Raw genomic sequence first — 16142 nt, 5'->3', positions numbered from 1 at the left:
GGCCAAACTTGACTACATAAATAGGAAAGGAGATATAACAATTAATGTTTGTGCCATTGTGGACATGGATATGCGTTTCACGTTTATCGGGGACAGGATGGCGGGGTCAGTACATGACATGGCCATACTAAGAGAATGTTGGCAGCAACCAACGTTCCCGCATCCACCACAAGGTTAGTGATTAGTGCCATGCAATAGTTGAACCATCTTTGTATTTGGTTTTGAAGATAACGAAAATGAATTGTGGAAATAGCGCATGTGTTGCAGAACGGTACTATCTGGTGGACGCGGGATATGCACTAGAGACTAGCTACATGGCTCATTCAAAAATATCAGGTACCATCTGGATGATTTTAGGGGTGTAGACATGGACACATTATCACGACAGGAAAAATTTAACTTCACTCATTCGAGCCTCCGCAATGTAGTCGAAAGGACATTTGGGGTTCTCAAAGCCCGTTGGCACATATTGCATGGGGTACCGTTTTGTCATAGGGAAAAACAAAAGATGATAGTTATGTCATGCTTTGCAATGAACATTTTTTTACGAAATCGTGAGATTGGAGTTGGTTCGCCTACATACCCCCCGTCGGATTGGGTTCAGATCAATGCTAATTCCACTATATCATTAGTGAGGGAGTACATATCTGTGGCTCTCTGGGGACAATGATGTAACAAAGGTAATTTTAATTAAGATGCCAAGTACTTCAATTACAGTTAGCCATCCTATGTACTTGTGCCATTAATAAAGAGTGGGTAATGCTGCCCTTAGTGGCCATTAATATAGGATGGGTTCTTTTGTTATATAGGTTGCCCTAGACACACTTGTGCTGCTGCATAGGTTTCTTTCCAAAGGTGATCCTGCATTCTGTGAAGAGTTTCTTATATTTACAGTTTTATACAAAAAGTTCAAGTTTTTAAGTTGTAGGTGAAAGGATCAAGATGCCCAAGAGGGGGATGAATTGGGCTAATTCTAAATTTTTTTGCAATAATTAAATCCTACGGTTAGCCCAATTAACCCCGTGTGCCTAGAAAAGTGTTTCTATTACTCTAACGCACAACGGACTTGCAACCTATGTTCCAAACTTACTCTAGCATAGCAATTCTATGAATATAAAGACAAGTATTAAATTGCTCAAAGTAAATGCTCAAAGTACATAGAGAGAGTGGAACGCGGCGATGTTTTACCGAGGTATCGGAGAGTCGCCACTCTCCACTAGTCCTCGTTGGAGCACCTGCGCAAGGGTGTAGCTCCCCCTTGATCCACGTAAGGATCAAGTGCTCTCTACGGGTTGCTTCTTCGACACTCCATCGCGGCGAATCACCCAAAGCCGCTCACAACTTGAGTTGGGTCACCCACAAGCTCTACCGGGTGATCACCAAGCTCCTAATCACCACCAAGTCGTCTAGGTAATGGCGATCACCAAGAGTAACAAGCACAAACTCTCACTTGACCACGCGAAGCCTAATGAGAAGATGGATGCACACTTGGCTACTCTTGATTCACTAATGAGGCTACTATCTTGGATTCTCAAATCTCAATCACCTCACTAGGATCTTGCTCTTCTTAGCACTCACAAACGTGTTTCTCAGCTGTTGGAATGAGCAAAAAAGTGACTCCACACACGAGTGGAGCTTCTATTTATAAGGCAACCTGAAAAACGAACCATTATGAGCTTCTACGGGGTGACCGGACGCTCTGGTCATGTTGACCGGATGCTCCGGCCAGTTCAACCCGCATTCCAGTGATAATGTGTTGACCGGACGCTGGCAGAGTCTGATCACCACTGACCGGACACGTCCGGTCGCATTAAACCCTCACTGGAACCTTACTGTACTCGACCGGACGCTGAACCCCCACGGTCCGGTCAGTACTGACCGGACGCGTCCGGTCATAAATTCCCTTCACTGGAACCTTACTGGAGTCGACCGGATGCTGCCTCTCAGCGTCCGATCACTTGACCTCTCCAGCGTCCGGTTGCACCGAACATAGTCTGCTTGATCAAATGAACTGACCGAACCCTACGGCCAGCGTTCGGTCGCACCGGAGCCAGCGTCCGATCAGTATTTGACCCTCCATTCACTTCTAACTCTCGAACATATATGAATGAAGTTTGCTCCATAGGATCATAGGCATATTGAGGAGCTACCTAGTGCTAGTTTTAATAAGTGCGTACCACACCTAATTCACTAGACTCATCTAGGTCAAGCTACCCATTCATACCCGCCTTAATAGTACGACCAAAGGAAAAACAAAGTCCTAAACTACTCTAAGTGTCACTCCAACTCCAATTGACACTTAGAACTAGTCATCCTTAACCTTGTCGTCCATCATTTGAAAACCGAAATAATTTCCATCGTAGGGGCATGACAACCTTGATTGCCCAATTGATCTTCATTACCATGACCTAACTTAATTGTCTCTGCAAAACACACGTTAGTCATAGTAATCTTGTATTGTCATTAATCACCAAAACCCAACAAAGCGGCCTAGATGCTTTCAATCTCCCCCTTTTTGGTGATTGATGACAATACCACCTCGAGTATGTTAAAAGGGTGAGGTTTTTGATGGGCTTGGTTCATATAAGCTTTTGTCGATAAGAACAAAAGAGTTAGTCAAGCTTATATGACCCAAGCCAACACAATGTACTCAAAGGATATGAATTAAGCATGAGTACAAGTAACAAAGCTCATTTGCATCAGAGTATAAACACGGAAGCAAAGGCAAATGAGCATAACACAAGTGATATGACATATAAATAATGTAAAGTAGAGAGCACACATGTCATATATCACAATCACATAGATATCACTATTACATAGATATAATAATATGCATGAAGGTAAACACACGAATGCATAAATATAATAGTGTATCACACAAATAAGACTCCAAATGTATATAATAGACTAATAACTAATTAGCTCCCCCTAAATATCGCTCCCTCTGAGTCTACATACTCGAACCCTCTCCCCTTTGGTGTCAAACACTAAAACCTAAGGGTCGGTTGGCGGGGCTACAGCGGATGAGCCAGGCGCTGAGGTATGAGGGGCAAGCTAGAACTGGGTGCCATCATCATCTGACCCTGAGCTCTATACTGACTGACCCTCTATGGCAGGAAGTGTCGCTAAAGCGGTCTGGGTCTGAGCTGGGGCAGGTGCTGCCTGTGATGCTACTAGTACGTCTGTCATAGGATCTGAAGAGGCGACAGACGACGGAAGCCTCTAAGTAGTCATGACAACTGGAGCCATTGTAGAAGGACTAGCGGCATGCATATGCGGTGGTGTAGGCATGCCTGTCAACTCGTTGAAGGATGCTCCAAGACTCTTGGAGACTGACATGTCAGGCACAAATAGCGAGGATGACCGCTTCGGTGTGAAGCCCGTCTGATATGGTGTGAAACGCGGGGCTACCACTGGTGAGGACAACCACTGGGACACCTGAACTGTGGGTGAAGCAAATGGAGCTGGAGGCTATCCCTGACTCTAAAGCCCACTAGGCTGGGCTGCTGGAGTCGTCGTAGTGGTGGCAGGCTGAGCAAGCTGGGGCGAAGGCTATGGCTGTGGGGCCCCAAGTGCTGTTACTATATGCTGCATAAATCCTATAAGCTGCTGCTGCATGAGTAACTACTACTGATGCATCTGCTGCTGCTGCTGCTGCTGGAGGATCTACTGCTGCCACTAGAACTTGTCCTGACAAGCCTGAAACTATGTGAAGTTGGCAGCGGTCTCCTGTGCCTGTCGTGGCTGATCCTACTGTATCCGCTCAAGAATAGCAATCAGAGTGGGGTCCGTCTGTGGTGCAGGTGGAGCTAAGCTAGAACTACCGGCCTCTGCATCATGTCTGCATGGAGGCATATGAGGAATCAGCAGATAGTCATCATCTGAACTGTCACTCGACTCTGTCACCTCCTGCTGTGCCTCAAGCAGCTCCTCCTCAGTAGCGGCTATGCCTCTGATGATTTCATCCTACTGAGCTGCTGACTCTGGAACATCTAGATGATGGCTGGGCTGAGTGGGTGCCTATGGTGTGCTATGCCTGATCCTCTATGCCATGTTATAAGCTGGAAACTCAGTGGTGACACCCTTGTACTCTGCAACCATCTCAGGGGTCCTAACCTGCACAGCCTTCAGCATCAAGAAGGTGATCTAATGTGCATATGGAAGTTGTTTGTGACCCTTGAAGCCCTCAGCGATAGTATCCTCCATCTCTGATAGAAGGAGGTCCCAGAGATCAAATACAGTCTGCTGCATCAGGGCATTGAGGAGCCAGAGCTGTAGGCGAGTCAGACCCTCTATGTATCCCAACCTAGGAAGTAGTGTCCTCCTGATGATAGCCTCTAGCACTCGAGCTATGGGAGTAAGGTCACTAGGGTTCCTCCTTGACCCCTCACCAAAGGACTCCTTGAAACAATAGCGCACAAGGTCTGTAGGGGGCACCAACCCACCATGAGGATGCCTGGGAGGCTCCTGTTGTCCATAACATACCTCATGCAATCTGATAGGCTGCTCCTATAGCCTCAGTATCTCCCAGGCCCTGAAACTCATCACCCTGTAGTCTCTATCGTTGAATGCAAAATGTATGAAGTTATGCTATGGGTCAACGTAGAGCGAAGCATAAAACTGTCGAACCCAAGATAGTACATATAGTCCAGTCCGACCAATCAGATCTGTCAGCCCCGGTAAATCTGACAAGTAGGAGCGGATATGCTCTTCGCCTGCTGCCACAATAGACTCTATACTGCATACCCACTGAGATCTGAACACTGCCCCACTGTTGAGATAAGTATTGTAGAAATCCTCCTGGAGTAGTGTATAGAAACCCTCTGCTACCCTCTCATCCCTCCTCGGAGGGAACCACACCTCAAACTCAACAAACCTCAACTGTCGAACCTGCCTGGCCGTGGCGGCCCTCAAGTCAAGATGTACCACTAGAGGCAGACCCTGTGGTCTAGGCGGTGGACGTGAACCCCTGCGCTGTATAGCTGGCCTCGGTGACTGTAGCACTGGTATGACCTGAGCGGTGTAGCTGGGGTGCCTGCTCGGTCTCCTCGACCTGCTGGCCCTCCTAAGTCTCCTATGCTGGCTAAGGCTCTGCTGGTGGGGGCTGCTACTGTGGCTGCTGCTGGGACTCCCCCTGAAGTCGAGGCTCCTCAATAGCCAGTTGACGTCCTACCATCATGATAGTCCCAGGTGGACCACCATGATGACGCTCAACCTCCTTAACTACTGCCCTCTGTGCTGGTGTGAGCTGTGGATCTACAATGACAACACCACTGCGCGCACCGCCTCTCTCAGTGCGCTCTACGGCCTCAGCAACTGTTGCTGCTCTTGCTATCTCTGCGTTGGGGTACTTGCGCTTCTTAGATGTCACCTGCTTCGTCGCCTTGCCTTTGGTTTCTACAGGCAAGCGAGGCAGGGCCTCCGAACGCCATCTCCGGGACCACCCCCAACATTCTTCGTGCGAGCCATCTGATCTGACAAGAAGATGAACTACTCCTGACAAAGATCAACTGTCAAACTAACACTCTCGAGGCTTGGCCTTGATCCGTACTCGCGAGCTTGGCTCTGAGTTAACTAACAACTACCACAAGAACCTCAACAGCACCGACTCGCTGCACGTTGGAATAGATGGATATACAAATAAATACAATATATCTAATAGATACGAAAACCCTAGGAAGCAAGCAATGTAGATACGAAATTGAGGCGACAGGCATGCTACCTGACGATCATCGATCCGAGAAAAGAAGAGACGTCACGCGGGGAACCTTGGAACCGGCTAGGGTTAGGGTTGCGAACCACTTCGAAGAATCGGTGGCCCTGGATGATTTGAAATCAATGCTTGGAAATTGATCTAGGTCACAAGCAAAGCAAATTGAGGGCAAGGATTTGGCCTTACCAATGATGAGGCAAGGCTAGGGCACAGGAACTACGGCTACGGTGGCGCTTGGAGGCTGGCCCGAGCACTGCGGCGGATCGGCGCGGTGGAGGTGCATGCGTGGCGGTGGACGTGCACGGCGAGTGACTACGATGGTGCGGTTGCGGTGGCACGCAGTCATGCTTGGCTGGCGGCACGTGGAGCTGGACGGTGGCGTTGGCATGAGAGGCGCGTGGGAAGCTCGCGGACACGGCGGGCCGTGAAGCTTCGACGGCGATTAGGGCTTGGTGACAGAATAGGTTAGCAGGTACGGCCGATGGGATTAAATAGGTCCCCCAACGCGACAAGAAAGGAAACGAAAAAGAGTCCTGATGCCGCATGAGATCCACTAACTGGACGCTCCGGTGGTAGCGACCAGACGCTACCACCCAGCATTTGGTCGATTCCAGAGAGGTCCAATTCCTCTAGAATCGCAACCGAATGCATCTGGTGGTCCATGACTGGACGCAGGCAGGGTCCGGTCAGCTCAGCTTGTTTCTCCTTCAAACGATCGGACACTGGATCCCTTCCTGATCAGACGCACAAGCACAGCGTCCGGTCTCTCATTCAGCAGCTATTCACCTCCTGTGAACTGACCGGACGCTGGACTGCAGAGTCCGGTGCAACGTCCGGTGGTCCTTTTCCAGCAAATCTTCAAAGTTCCTTCGCGCTGCCTGTTCCTAATCAAGTCCCAACTTGAATAAAATCCAAATAAACACCAATTGGGACTGATGTGAGTGACCTCTCTTAAACCCTCATATTTTTCAAAATATTTTGCCTTAGGCTATAATTCTTTTTAAGAAAATAGGCAATAAGAGGGCAAATGGAACAAAACGACAAAAACAATATCCATGCAAATGCAATACTTGTAAGTAAATCTAGTTGTTTGTCAAGTTTGATCCAAGGTTAAGCTTCTTCACACGCTTTTCGGCGGTTATCTTAACCATGTTAGACAAGCCCTATATGCATTGCCAAAAATTAAGCATATTGTATATTACAATGAATGCAAGGGACATCACAAGCTCAATTTTTAGTGAAGTTACTAAAATCAAGCACATTGAGCTCATTCCGCAATCTACAAAATGTAGCCTCATCTATTGGTTTAGTGAAGATATCCGCTAATTGATCTTCGGTTCTTACACCTTCTAGTGATATATTATTTTTAGCAACATGATCTCTTAGAAAGTGATGGCGGATATCTATGTGGTTGGTGCGAGAGTGTTGAATCGGATTATTTGCAAGTTTTACCGCACTTTCATTGTCGCACAAAAGAGGTACCTTTTCTAGAACTACACCATAGTCTAGCAAAGTTTGTTTAATGTATAAAATTTGTGCACAACAAGCACCCACGGCAATGTATTCCGCTTTGGCGGTGGACAAAGCCACACTATTTTATTTCTTGGAGGACCAAGACACAAGTGATCTACCAAGCAAATGGCACCCTCCGGATGTGCTCTTTCTATCAACTTTGCAACCGGCATAATCCAAATCGGAATAGCCAACTAATTCAAATATAGCTTCTTTGAGATACCAAAGACCAATACTTGGTGTGTGCTTAAGATACCTAAAGATTCTTTTTATGGCAATTAAATGTGTTTTCTTAGGATTAGTTTGAAATCTAGCACACATACACACACTAAACATGATGTCGGGCCTAGATGCGGTTAAATATAACAAGCTACCAATCATAAAATGGTAGAGAGTTTGATCAACCGGGTTACCTCCCTCATCTAGGTCGAGATGTCCATTGGTAGGCATTGGTGTCTTGATTGGCTTACATTTATCCATCTTGAATCTCTTGAGAAGATCTTTTGTGTATTTCTCTTGAGAGATGAAGATGCATTCTTTTATTTACTTGACTTGAAAACCAAGAAAGAATGTAAGTTCACCAATCATGGACATCTCGAACTCCTTCGACATCAATTCACCAAATTCTTTGCATGAGTCTTCATTTGATGATCCAAAGATGATATCATCAACATATACTTGATAAATGAAGATTTCCAACATGAAGAGCATCAAGAAGGTTTGGATCCCGAAAGGGAAGTGAGAAGTTCGTCGAACTTCGGGGAATTTGGAGACTTGGCAAAGTTTGGGTGCATTTCATGGGGTGCATCATGATGGACAAAGTCATTGCCAAGTAGGTTAGTGAATACTATGGACCCAAATTCCCCTTTCCATGTTAGGTAACTAGATGTCATTACTTTCAAATAGTATTCATTTCAATTGGTTTTATTTTTCAATTGATATACTCTTAAAGCATCTAGTTATCTTTCATGCCTATGTTTGCATTTATATGCTTAAATCTTTTGTCATACATTCAATAGGTATATCATATGGTAGGCTTGCTCGGTTTCATTATCAACCCTTGGAGCAAACCTATATGGTTTAAAATTATTTAGGAGCACGACACATAGCTTGTTTTACAATTATTTATCTAATATATGCCAAAGTCTAAATTGTAGATAATCTCTCCAAAAATATACATAAATTTTACAAGTATTCAATACTTGTGTGCACAAATTTAGGAAGAGCTTAATCTACAAGTTGGATGCTTTGAGACTAACACCTTTTCAAGCTTATCTTGTGTACTAGTCTCATTGCAAGGAAAATGGAGTCCCCGGAGAAAAGCATTATACTTCAATTGATAGAAATCAAATTGATTTTCACATATGGTATTTCTAAACCGATATCACCATGTTGATCTCACTTTGATATTTATTTGCTTTCTCCATACATTATATAGATTAACCTCTCTTGTGCAATGAATTGCTAATTATGCATATACTTTGTTTTTTTATCATATGTATGCATAAATTTAGGGGGAGCTTAGTCTATATAATATGATAGTCAAGTTTTGTGACCTATTCTAGGCTAATCAAATCCTTTATTTGGTTCACAAAGTTTGACCCTTCCTTGTGCTACTAATGTATTCCTTTTGGGTGTTTGATGTCAAAGGGGGAGAATTTGAAGGACCAAAGACAAGCATTTAGTTACAAGTAGTAATGGTCCGAGAAAGGGAGGAAAGTGAATTATGGGTTAGTCTAAGTAATGGGAGAATTTTTTTAGAAAGCTAGGCTTTAATCCATAATATCACATGGAGCCATTTGCAAGGGCAAGATAAGGTTGCATATAGTATCTTATATATAGTATCTTTTAGCATTACATAATCTTGTCCCTTGCATTGCATCCTAGCAAGTAGATAGTTGTTCAATTTCAAAAAAATTATTATTTACTTGCTTTGGTCGTGTTGTCATCAATCACCAAAAAGGGAGAGATTGTAAGAAAAATGGATCCTAGGCCAATTTACTTTGGATTTTGGTGTTTGATGACTAACACAACTAAATTGGACTAATGAATTTGCAAGTATTATGTTTTGTAGTTCAATAGGGTGCAAGACATGACATGGACAAAGACGACGTGATGATCCGATAATCAACACCATAAGCAAGATCTTAGGAGCACAAGAAAATACATAAGATATCAAGCAAAGTTCAAGCACGAAGATATGAACCAAGCCGAACGCAAGATCGCGAAGAAACGATCTCACAGAGAGCACAGGACGCTGCATAGGATATTGCACAGGACGCTGCACCGGACGCTGCACCGGACGCTGCACAGGACGTTGCACAGGACGCTCCGATGCACAGGACGCTGCACAGGACGCTCCGATCAAGCAACAGCAGAGTCAACAGCAGCGACCGGACACTGCACAGGACGTTGCACCGGACGCTCCGATGCACAAAACGCTGCACAGGACGCTGAGTGCCAGAGTCCGGTCAACATCAGTAAAGTTCCAGAGAGCCGTTTTCATGACTGGACGCGTCCGGTCAGTACTGACAGGACGCTGGTCAGAGTCCGGTCAGTAGCAGAAAAGCAGGATTTCGTCCCCAATGGCTACTTTCTCAGTGTGGCTTATAAATAGACCCCCAACCGAGCATTTGGTGAGTGTGGAGCTGAGGAAACATACCAAGGGTGTTGATACACTATTTTAGTGATCTTCATATGCATAGTGCTTAGTGTTTTATTAGGTGATTAGCATAAGTGCTTTGCGAAGTGCTTAGGTTGATTAGACCACCGTTTATGCGCTTGCTCTAGGTTTATGTTTAGTGTTTAGTGAGGTTTGCATACCTCTTGCCACCCCGTGCTTGCGAGCACAAGTGTTGTACATCGGAGGGGCTTGAAGTCTTGTGAGATCACACCAACCGCGTTTGTGGTGTGACCGCCACCGTGTACCGGAGGGAACAAGGCCCGCGGCGTTTCGGCCGGAAGCTTGACAGTGAAGACGGCGGGGAGCATCCGGGAGAGGCTTGCCAAGAGGCACATCGGAGACCCACTTGCGCGTGGGGAAGGCCCGAGGCTATCCACGGAGGTACCTGACCGGGAGCTTGGCCCTTGTGAGGGATTCCTTGCGAGGGGCTCCAACGAGGACTAGGAGGAAGCTTGCGCGCTTCTCGATACCTCGGTAAAAATATCAGAGTCGTCGACGGGAGTTTGCATATCTCTACCTTGCTCTTTAGCTTTCGCATTTACATTGATTACTTTACTACATTTGCGGTAGAGATAGCAACACACTAGTAAAATCATAGTTGCACATCTAGATAGCTTATCTATTGCATATGTTTTGCTAGGGTTAGAAAAAGAGGCCATAGTTTAGAGTTAGAATTTTAAGTTGCCTAATTCACCCCCCCTCTTAGGCGTCACGGTCCCTTCAGTAGGTTCATGTTCATATTATATGTACAGGCTTACAGGATCCTACTTAGTTTATATGAGATTTACAGTAACATGGCTGAAAATGGCTCGGACTCATTGATACTCTCGGTAGCTGGTAATGCAAACTGATTTTGCTTCTAGTAACTATGATTGAAAAATGCTGCAGCTGCTAGCTAGCACTTGTTTATCGTTCTAGCAGTCTGTGTTTGTGGATTTGAGGGAATCGTGTGCTTGTTTACATTGTGACCATTGATCTGTAGTGGTGGCACTTGGCCAATTACTGGTCTGGTGACCATAGAAAAGGAATGGGTTGCATCAGTTGTCGGACTGGCATCATGATGCATCACAATCGTCCAATGTGCAGTTGATCAGTTCTACAAACACATTCTTGAACAAACACCTTTCTTGTTTGCTTGTGCAGCTCCTACTTGTTGCTCAGTTGTTTGGTTTGCCACCTGCTTTGGCTGCTTGGGTTACTAACCGTTACGTTGGTCAATGTTGCCTTCATCTCACAAGCTAATTCTTTTTGTTATTACTGTATGTCGTTCCCATTTATCTTCTTCCAGTAGCGTTACCAATTGACCATCTTGTTTCTGTCGTGCACGGCGGTGAGCCAGGCATTTGTGCTGATTGCATTACTTTGCTTCCGCTGGGTGTTGGATTTGGTGGGCTGATCAATGTGAATGCTGTATTCCTGCTTTCAGTGCGGTCCGTCGTCTTCGTGCTGCGGCGAAATGTGCAGCTCCTGGAGCCTGAGGTTTGTAACTGGTTTCATGGTTATACTGTACTGTGTGTAATGGATTTGTTGGAGGTCTTGAGTAATGCTTTGAAGCAATGTGGTGCCACAGATAATACAACACGTGCTTCTCGATATGACCAGGATTGAATTGTATTTTGAATTGGCAGCAACAATTGTAATTTAAATTGTTGTGTGCAATTTCAACTATTGTATAAGTACTTGTAGGCAACTGGTATGTGTAGTGAACTTCTATTGGATTAGCTTCTAATGGACTATTAGTAGCCCCTAATAAACTGTTATTTGAGCTGTTGTATTGTTATTTGAATGAGTCCTGGGTTTGGCGCCATTGAATGGATGTGGTGTTGGCGCCATTTTTTTGAATTGTGCTGGATGTGGTGTTGGCGCCATTAGTTTAAATTGAGCTGGTTATGGTGTTGGCTGGATGTGAATTGGCTGGATGGAACCGTGGGGTTGGCTGGATGTGAATTGGCTGGAAGGGGAACTGTGCTTGTGCTTGCTGGTTATTCGTGTGGCAGCTGGTTTTCAACGCCAGCCGGTTCGTACCAGCCGAACAAGGTCCTAGATTTTGATTTGGTTGGCATGCATGTGCATGACATGGTGTTGGTGTGTGTGACGGCTTATTATTTGGTATCGTGAGACAGTGACACGCCTCTCCGCTCCGGATCAGGCGAGACCGTGCCTAGCGTTGCTCGTCTGACCCGACAGCGCGCACCGTTCGGATTGGAACGAATACAAAATACAAGGATCCTGTTTCGATTGATTGTTGTGAGAGAAAAATATAGCCAGCCGGCTACCAGCCAGCCGAACACTGCCTTATTCGTCCAGCAACGCAATGTTTCGGGGAATTTGAAAAGACGAATACCTCATATCACACGTTTCTAAAAGACCGCCTCATCATCAAAAAGCATGCCCTTGCTGTTGCAGACTTGCAGCTGTGCTAGTTTTCATGAAAGGGTAAAAGAGAAAGAAATGTATATTTTTCATCCTTCATCATCGAATTGCAGTGCTAGTAGATTAAAGATAAATTAGTTATGATATTTTTATACATCAAACTACATTTTTATATTTTTAGAAAATAGAAAGAAAAAAAACTACATTTGAAACCAGCAAGAGAACCAAATTTATCCGAATTTAATAATTAATAAAGCACGTTCACTATTCAGTTTACAGTTTAGGATTGAAAATCAAACTACCTTGTAAGTTGTTGGTCGAAAAATGGACTGGACCTTACCTAAAAGAAATGTTAAGCTGGGCGGTAGACTTTTGCAAGAAATCGGTCGTGCTCATCTCGTGTGAGCATGCTGCCGTACTTCTCATCCGGTTTACATGAAAAGTTTACCCGAGAGAAATAAACCAAATCCAGATCTGGAGTTCAACTGTTCAAGGCTAACTTGAGTGGTCCTTCTTATGACTAGTGATCATTCGCGTGATGGCCAAGTGTATGAAGTTTATTCACGCAAAATTAGGTCTGCTGTTCAGAGAACGACGCCTTTCAGTCCCAACCTCCACATCGATTATTCTCTCGAATTTGCTTTTTATCCTGCTGAAACATGGGATCCACCTTTACGGATACCACCGCATATGTAGTGCCATTTAAAATTTTAGTTTCACATCCACAAGCGCTATAATCGCTTGATTCAATCAGATATTCAACGGTCAAAGATTCAGATAGCAGATTCAACTTTCACCCAAAAACACAAAAACACCTCTATGAAGGCACAAATAGCAATTGCCATTTGCCAGCTCATGTAAAGATAGATTGCAGATCAACGTCCGGCATCGATTCAAAACCCCCAAGCGTCAAGCTCGAGGGCAATGACAAGGCGGGGGGGTTGCTTGTCAGTTGCCACAAGGAGGCGGGCCTGATTCTGACGCTTTAGGATAGCATAAATGAGCCTGAAATTAGGCAAGCAAAACAATCACCCCATGATACCTAATTTTACAACCGCTACGAGCATAATTGTGTTTACATTGGCCCCGTTCGCTGGTCTGAAACTTGGCTGAAACTAGCTGGAAAACACTGTTCCGGCTGAATTGTCGTGAGAGAAAAACACTGTTCTGACTGAAAAAAAGAAGCCGAACAAGCCATTTTTAAGACAAGCGAACGGGGCCATTATCATCCTACAAGGGTATAAGATGATGTTCATTTTCAGATCTGATAAACGAAATATATTACTAGTATATAGTAATGCATAAGCATCAGCTCGGCAATAATTCATGTACTGAAAAATGAAATGTGCAGAATTTAACTATTTACTGACACTAAACAGCAAGAATTGATGCACATGGTGCTCAGATAAATTTTGGATAAGTATAGACATGTACATTTAGTTCACTGAAAGTCTGTTGTGATGTTGTGCTAAGTTCAAACTCTATGTATATATGGTACAAGCGGTTGCATCTTTCAGCTGTGAAAATCGCATCTCCAGTCAAAGTAACAATGATTCAGTGACAAGCTTAGAATGCTACATTACTGATTAATGGGAAGATAATGAACACTGAAGACTACTACAAGAACACATTTTGGAAAAACTATGGTTCCACCATTTTGCTTCATCAAGGAAAGCTCCAAGAAATAACAGGAGCATAATTCATTTGCTAACTGAGTGACTGCTGCATCGCACATAGAACAAACATATAGGTATTCATAGACATGAATATGTGCCGTGCTTGTGGTGAATTGCGTGTATGTCTGAACCTCTGTCAGTATTGTGTTTCTAAAAAAACAGATATTTACCTGGATGGCACCACATATGTTGCAACAACTGACAGCACCACATATTTTCATTGCCAAATCAAACAAATCATGATTCATGGCCACAAAAGAAAACAGAGTAGCAGGTATTATGGATATAAATGCATAACACAACCAGAAGACCAGGACCTACAACTACAAGAAGTTGTGCATCAATAATGCTTCATGAGACCAGAAGCGGAGCCAAAAATGCGAGTCATGCATACAGGACTGGGATTAAAGGCTTTGATTACGGGACCAAATCCAAGAAAATTCACTGCAAACTCACCTAACTTGCAGCTAGTGCAACTCAAACCATTGTCACCAACCACGTGACTCGAGTGTCCTCCATTAGACTAGCTACATTCGTCAAATTAGGACAACAATCAATACCAGTGAAGGCAATTAGCACACACCAAATGGATGGTTATGTGGATGTGATTTCAGAGCAAGTGAATGTTCATACAATAAAGATATCGTGCACAGTGAATAAGAGAGTCGCTTTAGCTATCCAGAAGAATTTCCAACTCTGATTCTATTGTTACAACTTACTTGAATGCTTGAGTTCTGTCAGTGCATAAGTGGACTTCCCCTTTTAATGTCAGAGTTTTATCAAATCTTAAACGACAGTCCAATTTATATCTCATGACACTGCACACTGCAGCATACTGACTGAAAAAAAAAACTTCAATCCTAAACCAGCGTATAAGCAAACACAAGCACTCTGGAGTCTAAGCAATCACAATTGTTTCAGGGGCATGTACAATTCACCATGAAACCCTCCCTGAAACATGGTAGAATTGCTCTAACACAAATGTAATTATCAAATCATTCTACATAGTATTCCCCGCCCTCTACAACCTCATCCGATCCTAGAACACTATGCATGGTAGAAAGGAGGGATGCTAAGAATCACGAATGCACTCTTTGGTCTTCCAGGCAAGGGCAAGCACTGTAAAATGGAAAACTGTGATTCAATTCAAATGTGATTGGGAGCCAGTAAAGGTACACAGAATTGTACAAACAGCAAATAGGGAGGGAGAGGGAGATGACAACCATTTCGGAACCCCACTAGGCTGCGACAGCCTCCTCCTCGAGCTTGCGCACGTAGGCGGAGAGCACAGCAACGACATCTCTGGCCGGCGCCTGCAACGTGGCGACGAGGGACGTAGCGGGTCCTTGCAGCGCGCCGAGCAGCGTGGCGTAAACCTCGGCGCGGCTGGGCATAGTCTCGAGCGTCTTGAAGTCGCCGGGCCCGTAAAACTTGCCCTCAAAGACGGCCCCGACAAAGTCGTTGTTCTCCTCGACGCGCTCCTCCTTCTGGAAGGCGCGGTAGGGCTTGAGCGCGGTGGGTACCTCCTCGGTGTGGACGAAGAGCCAGGCATTCATACCCTTCATGCACGGCTTGAGCGCCTCCCAGGGGGTGCCCTCGATGGCTTTCCCCACCAGCGTGTTCTTCGCCACCAGCAGGCTGCAGGTCTCGGGGAGCGCGTCGCGGATTCCCTGCAGCTGCTTCACCGTCAGACCCTCGTACTTGATACCCGCCAGGAGGTAGCACCCCTCCAGCTGCTCCCGGACGGTGGCCACCGTCTCCTCCTTGCGGCCCCGGGTGATTGCCGCGCGTATTGTGGAGCGGCGAGGGCGCTGTTGGGGACGGATCGAGGCGGCTCCGATGTGGGTTCGAAACGCGGGAAGGGGCTTTGCGGTGGGGAGCGTGGTGGGGAGGAAGGAGGTCTCCATTTTGCGGGGGGGGGGGGGGGGCGGGGCGGCGCCGGAGGAACGGCGGGTTGGGTCGGGCGCTGGGAGGGACGAACGGAGGAAGGAGAAAGAGTGGAGTGAAAGGGCTTATCTGTGAGAAGATGAGAGGGGGTTCACGTGGACTTGGTCTACGGAAAATTTAGATTATGTGGGGCCGAGTGCTCAGTGGCTCGGCTCAAGCCTTGGCTCAGTACGTAAGCTATCATCACTGGTCTTAAAAAAGGGCTAAATCTTTTTATGCAAAAAAAGAGGCTAAC

General features: G+C 45.4%; 1 protein-coding gene across 4 annotated transcripts; it reads right to left on the bottom strand.

Annotated features, from left to right (window-relative positions):
• Window positions 1-13271: 13271 nt before the first annotated feature.
• LOC136540854 (large ribosomal subunit protein uL10c-like) lies at window positions 13272-15871 on the bottom strand. Of its 4 annotated transcripts, none has more exons than XM_066532885.1 (2): window positions 15184-15871; window positions 13272-13289 (listed from the first exon to the last, which is right to left on the bottom strand). In XM_066532885.1, exon 1 carries the CDS (start codon window positions 15865-15867, stop codon window positions 15199-15201), a length of 669 nt encoding a protein of 222 aa, XP_066388982.1. In that variant the 5' UTR covers window positions 15868-15871; the 3' UTR covers window positions 13272-13289; window positions 15184-15198. The 4 variants fall into 4 exon arrangements, with proteins under 4 accessions (XP_066388982.1, XP_066388979.1, XP_066388981.1 ...); XM_066532882.1 differs by lacking the exon at window positions 13272-13289 and adding an exon at window positions 14226-14487; XM_066532884.1 differs by lacking the exon at window positions 13272-13289 and adding an exon at window positions 14593-15094.
• Window positions 15872-16142: the final 271 nt, after the last annotated feature.

The sequence above is a fragment of the Miscanthus floridulus genome, chromosome 2, assembly GCF_019320115.1.
Source record: "Miscanthus floridulus cultivar M001 chromosome 2, ASM1932011v1, whole genome shotgun sequence".
Lineage (NCBI taxonomy): Eukaryota > Viridiplantae > Streptophyta > Magnoliopsida > Poales > Poaceae > Miscanthus > Miscanthus floridulus.
This window is presented reverse-complemented; position numbering and strand designations above follow the sequence as displayed.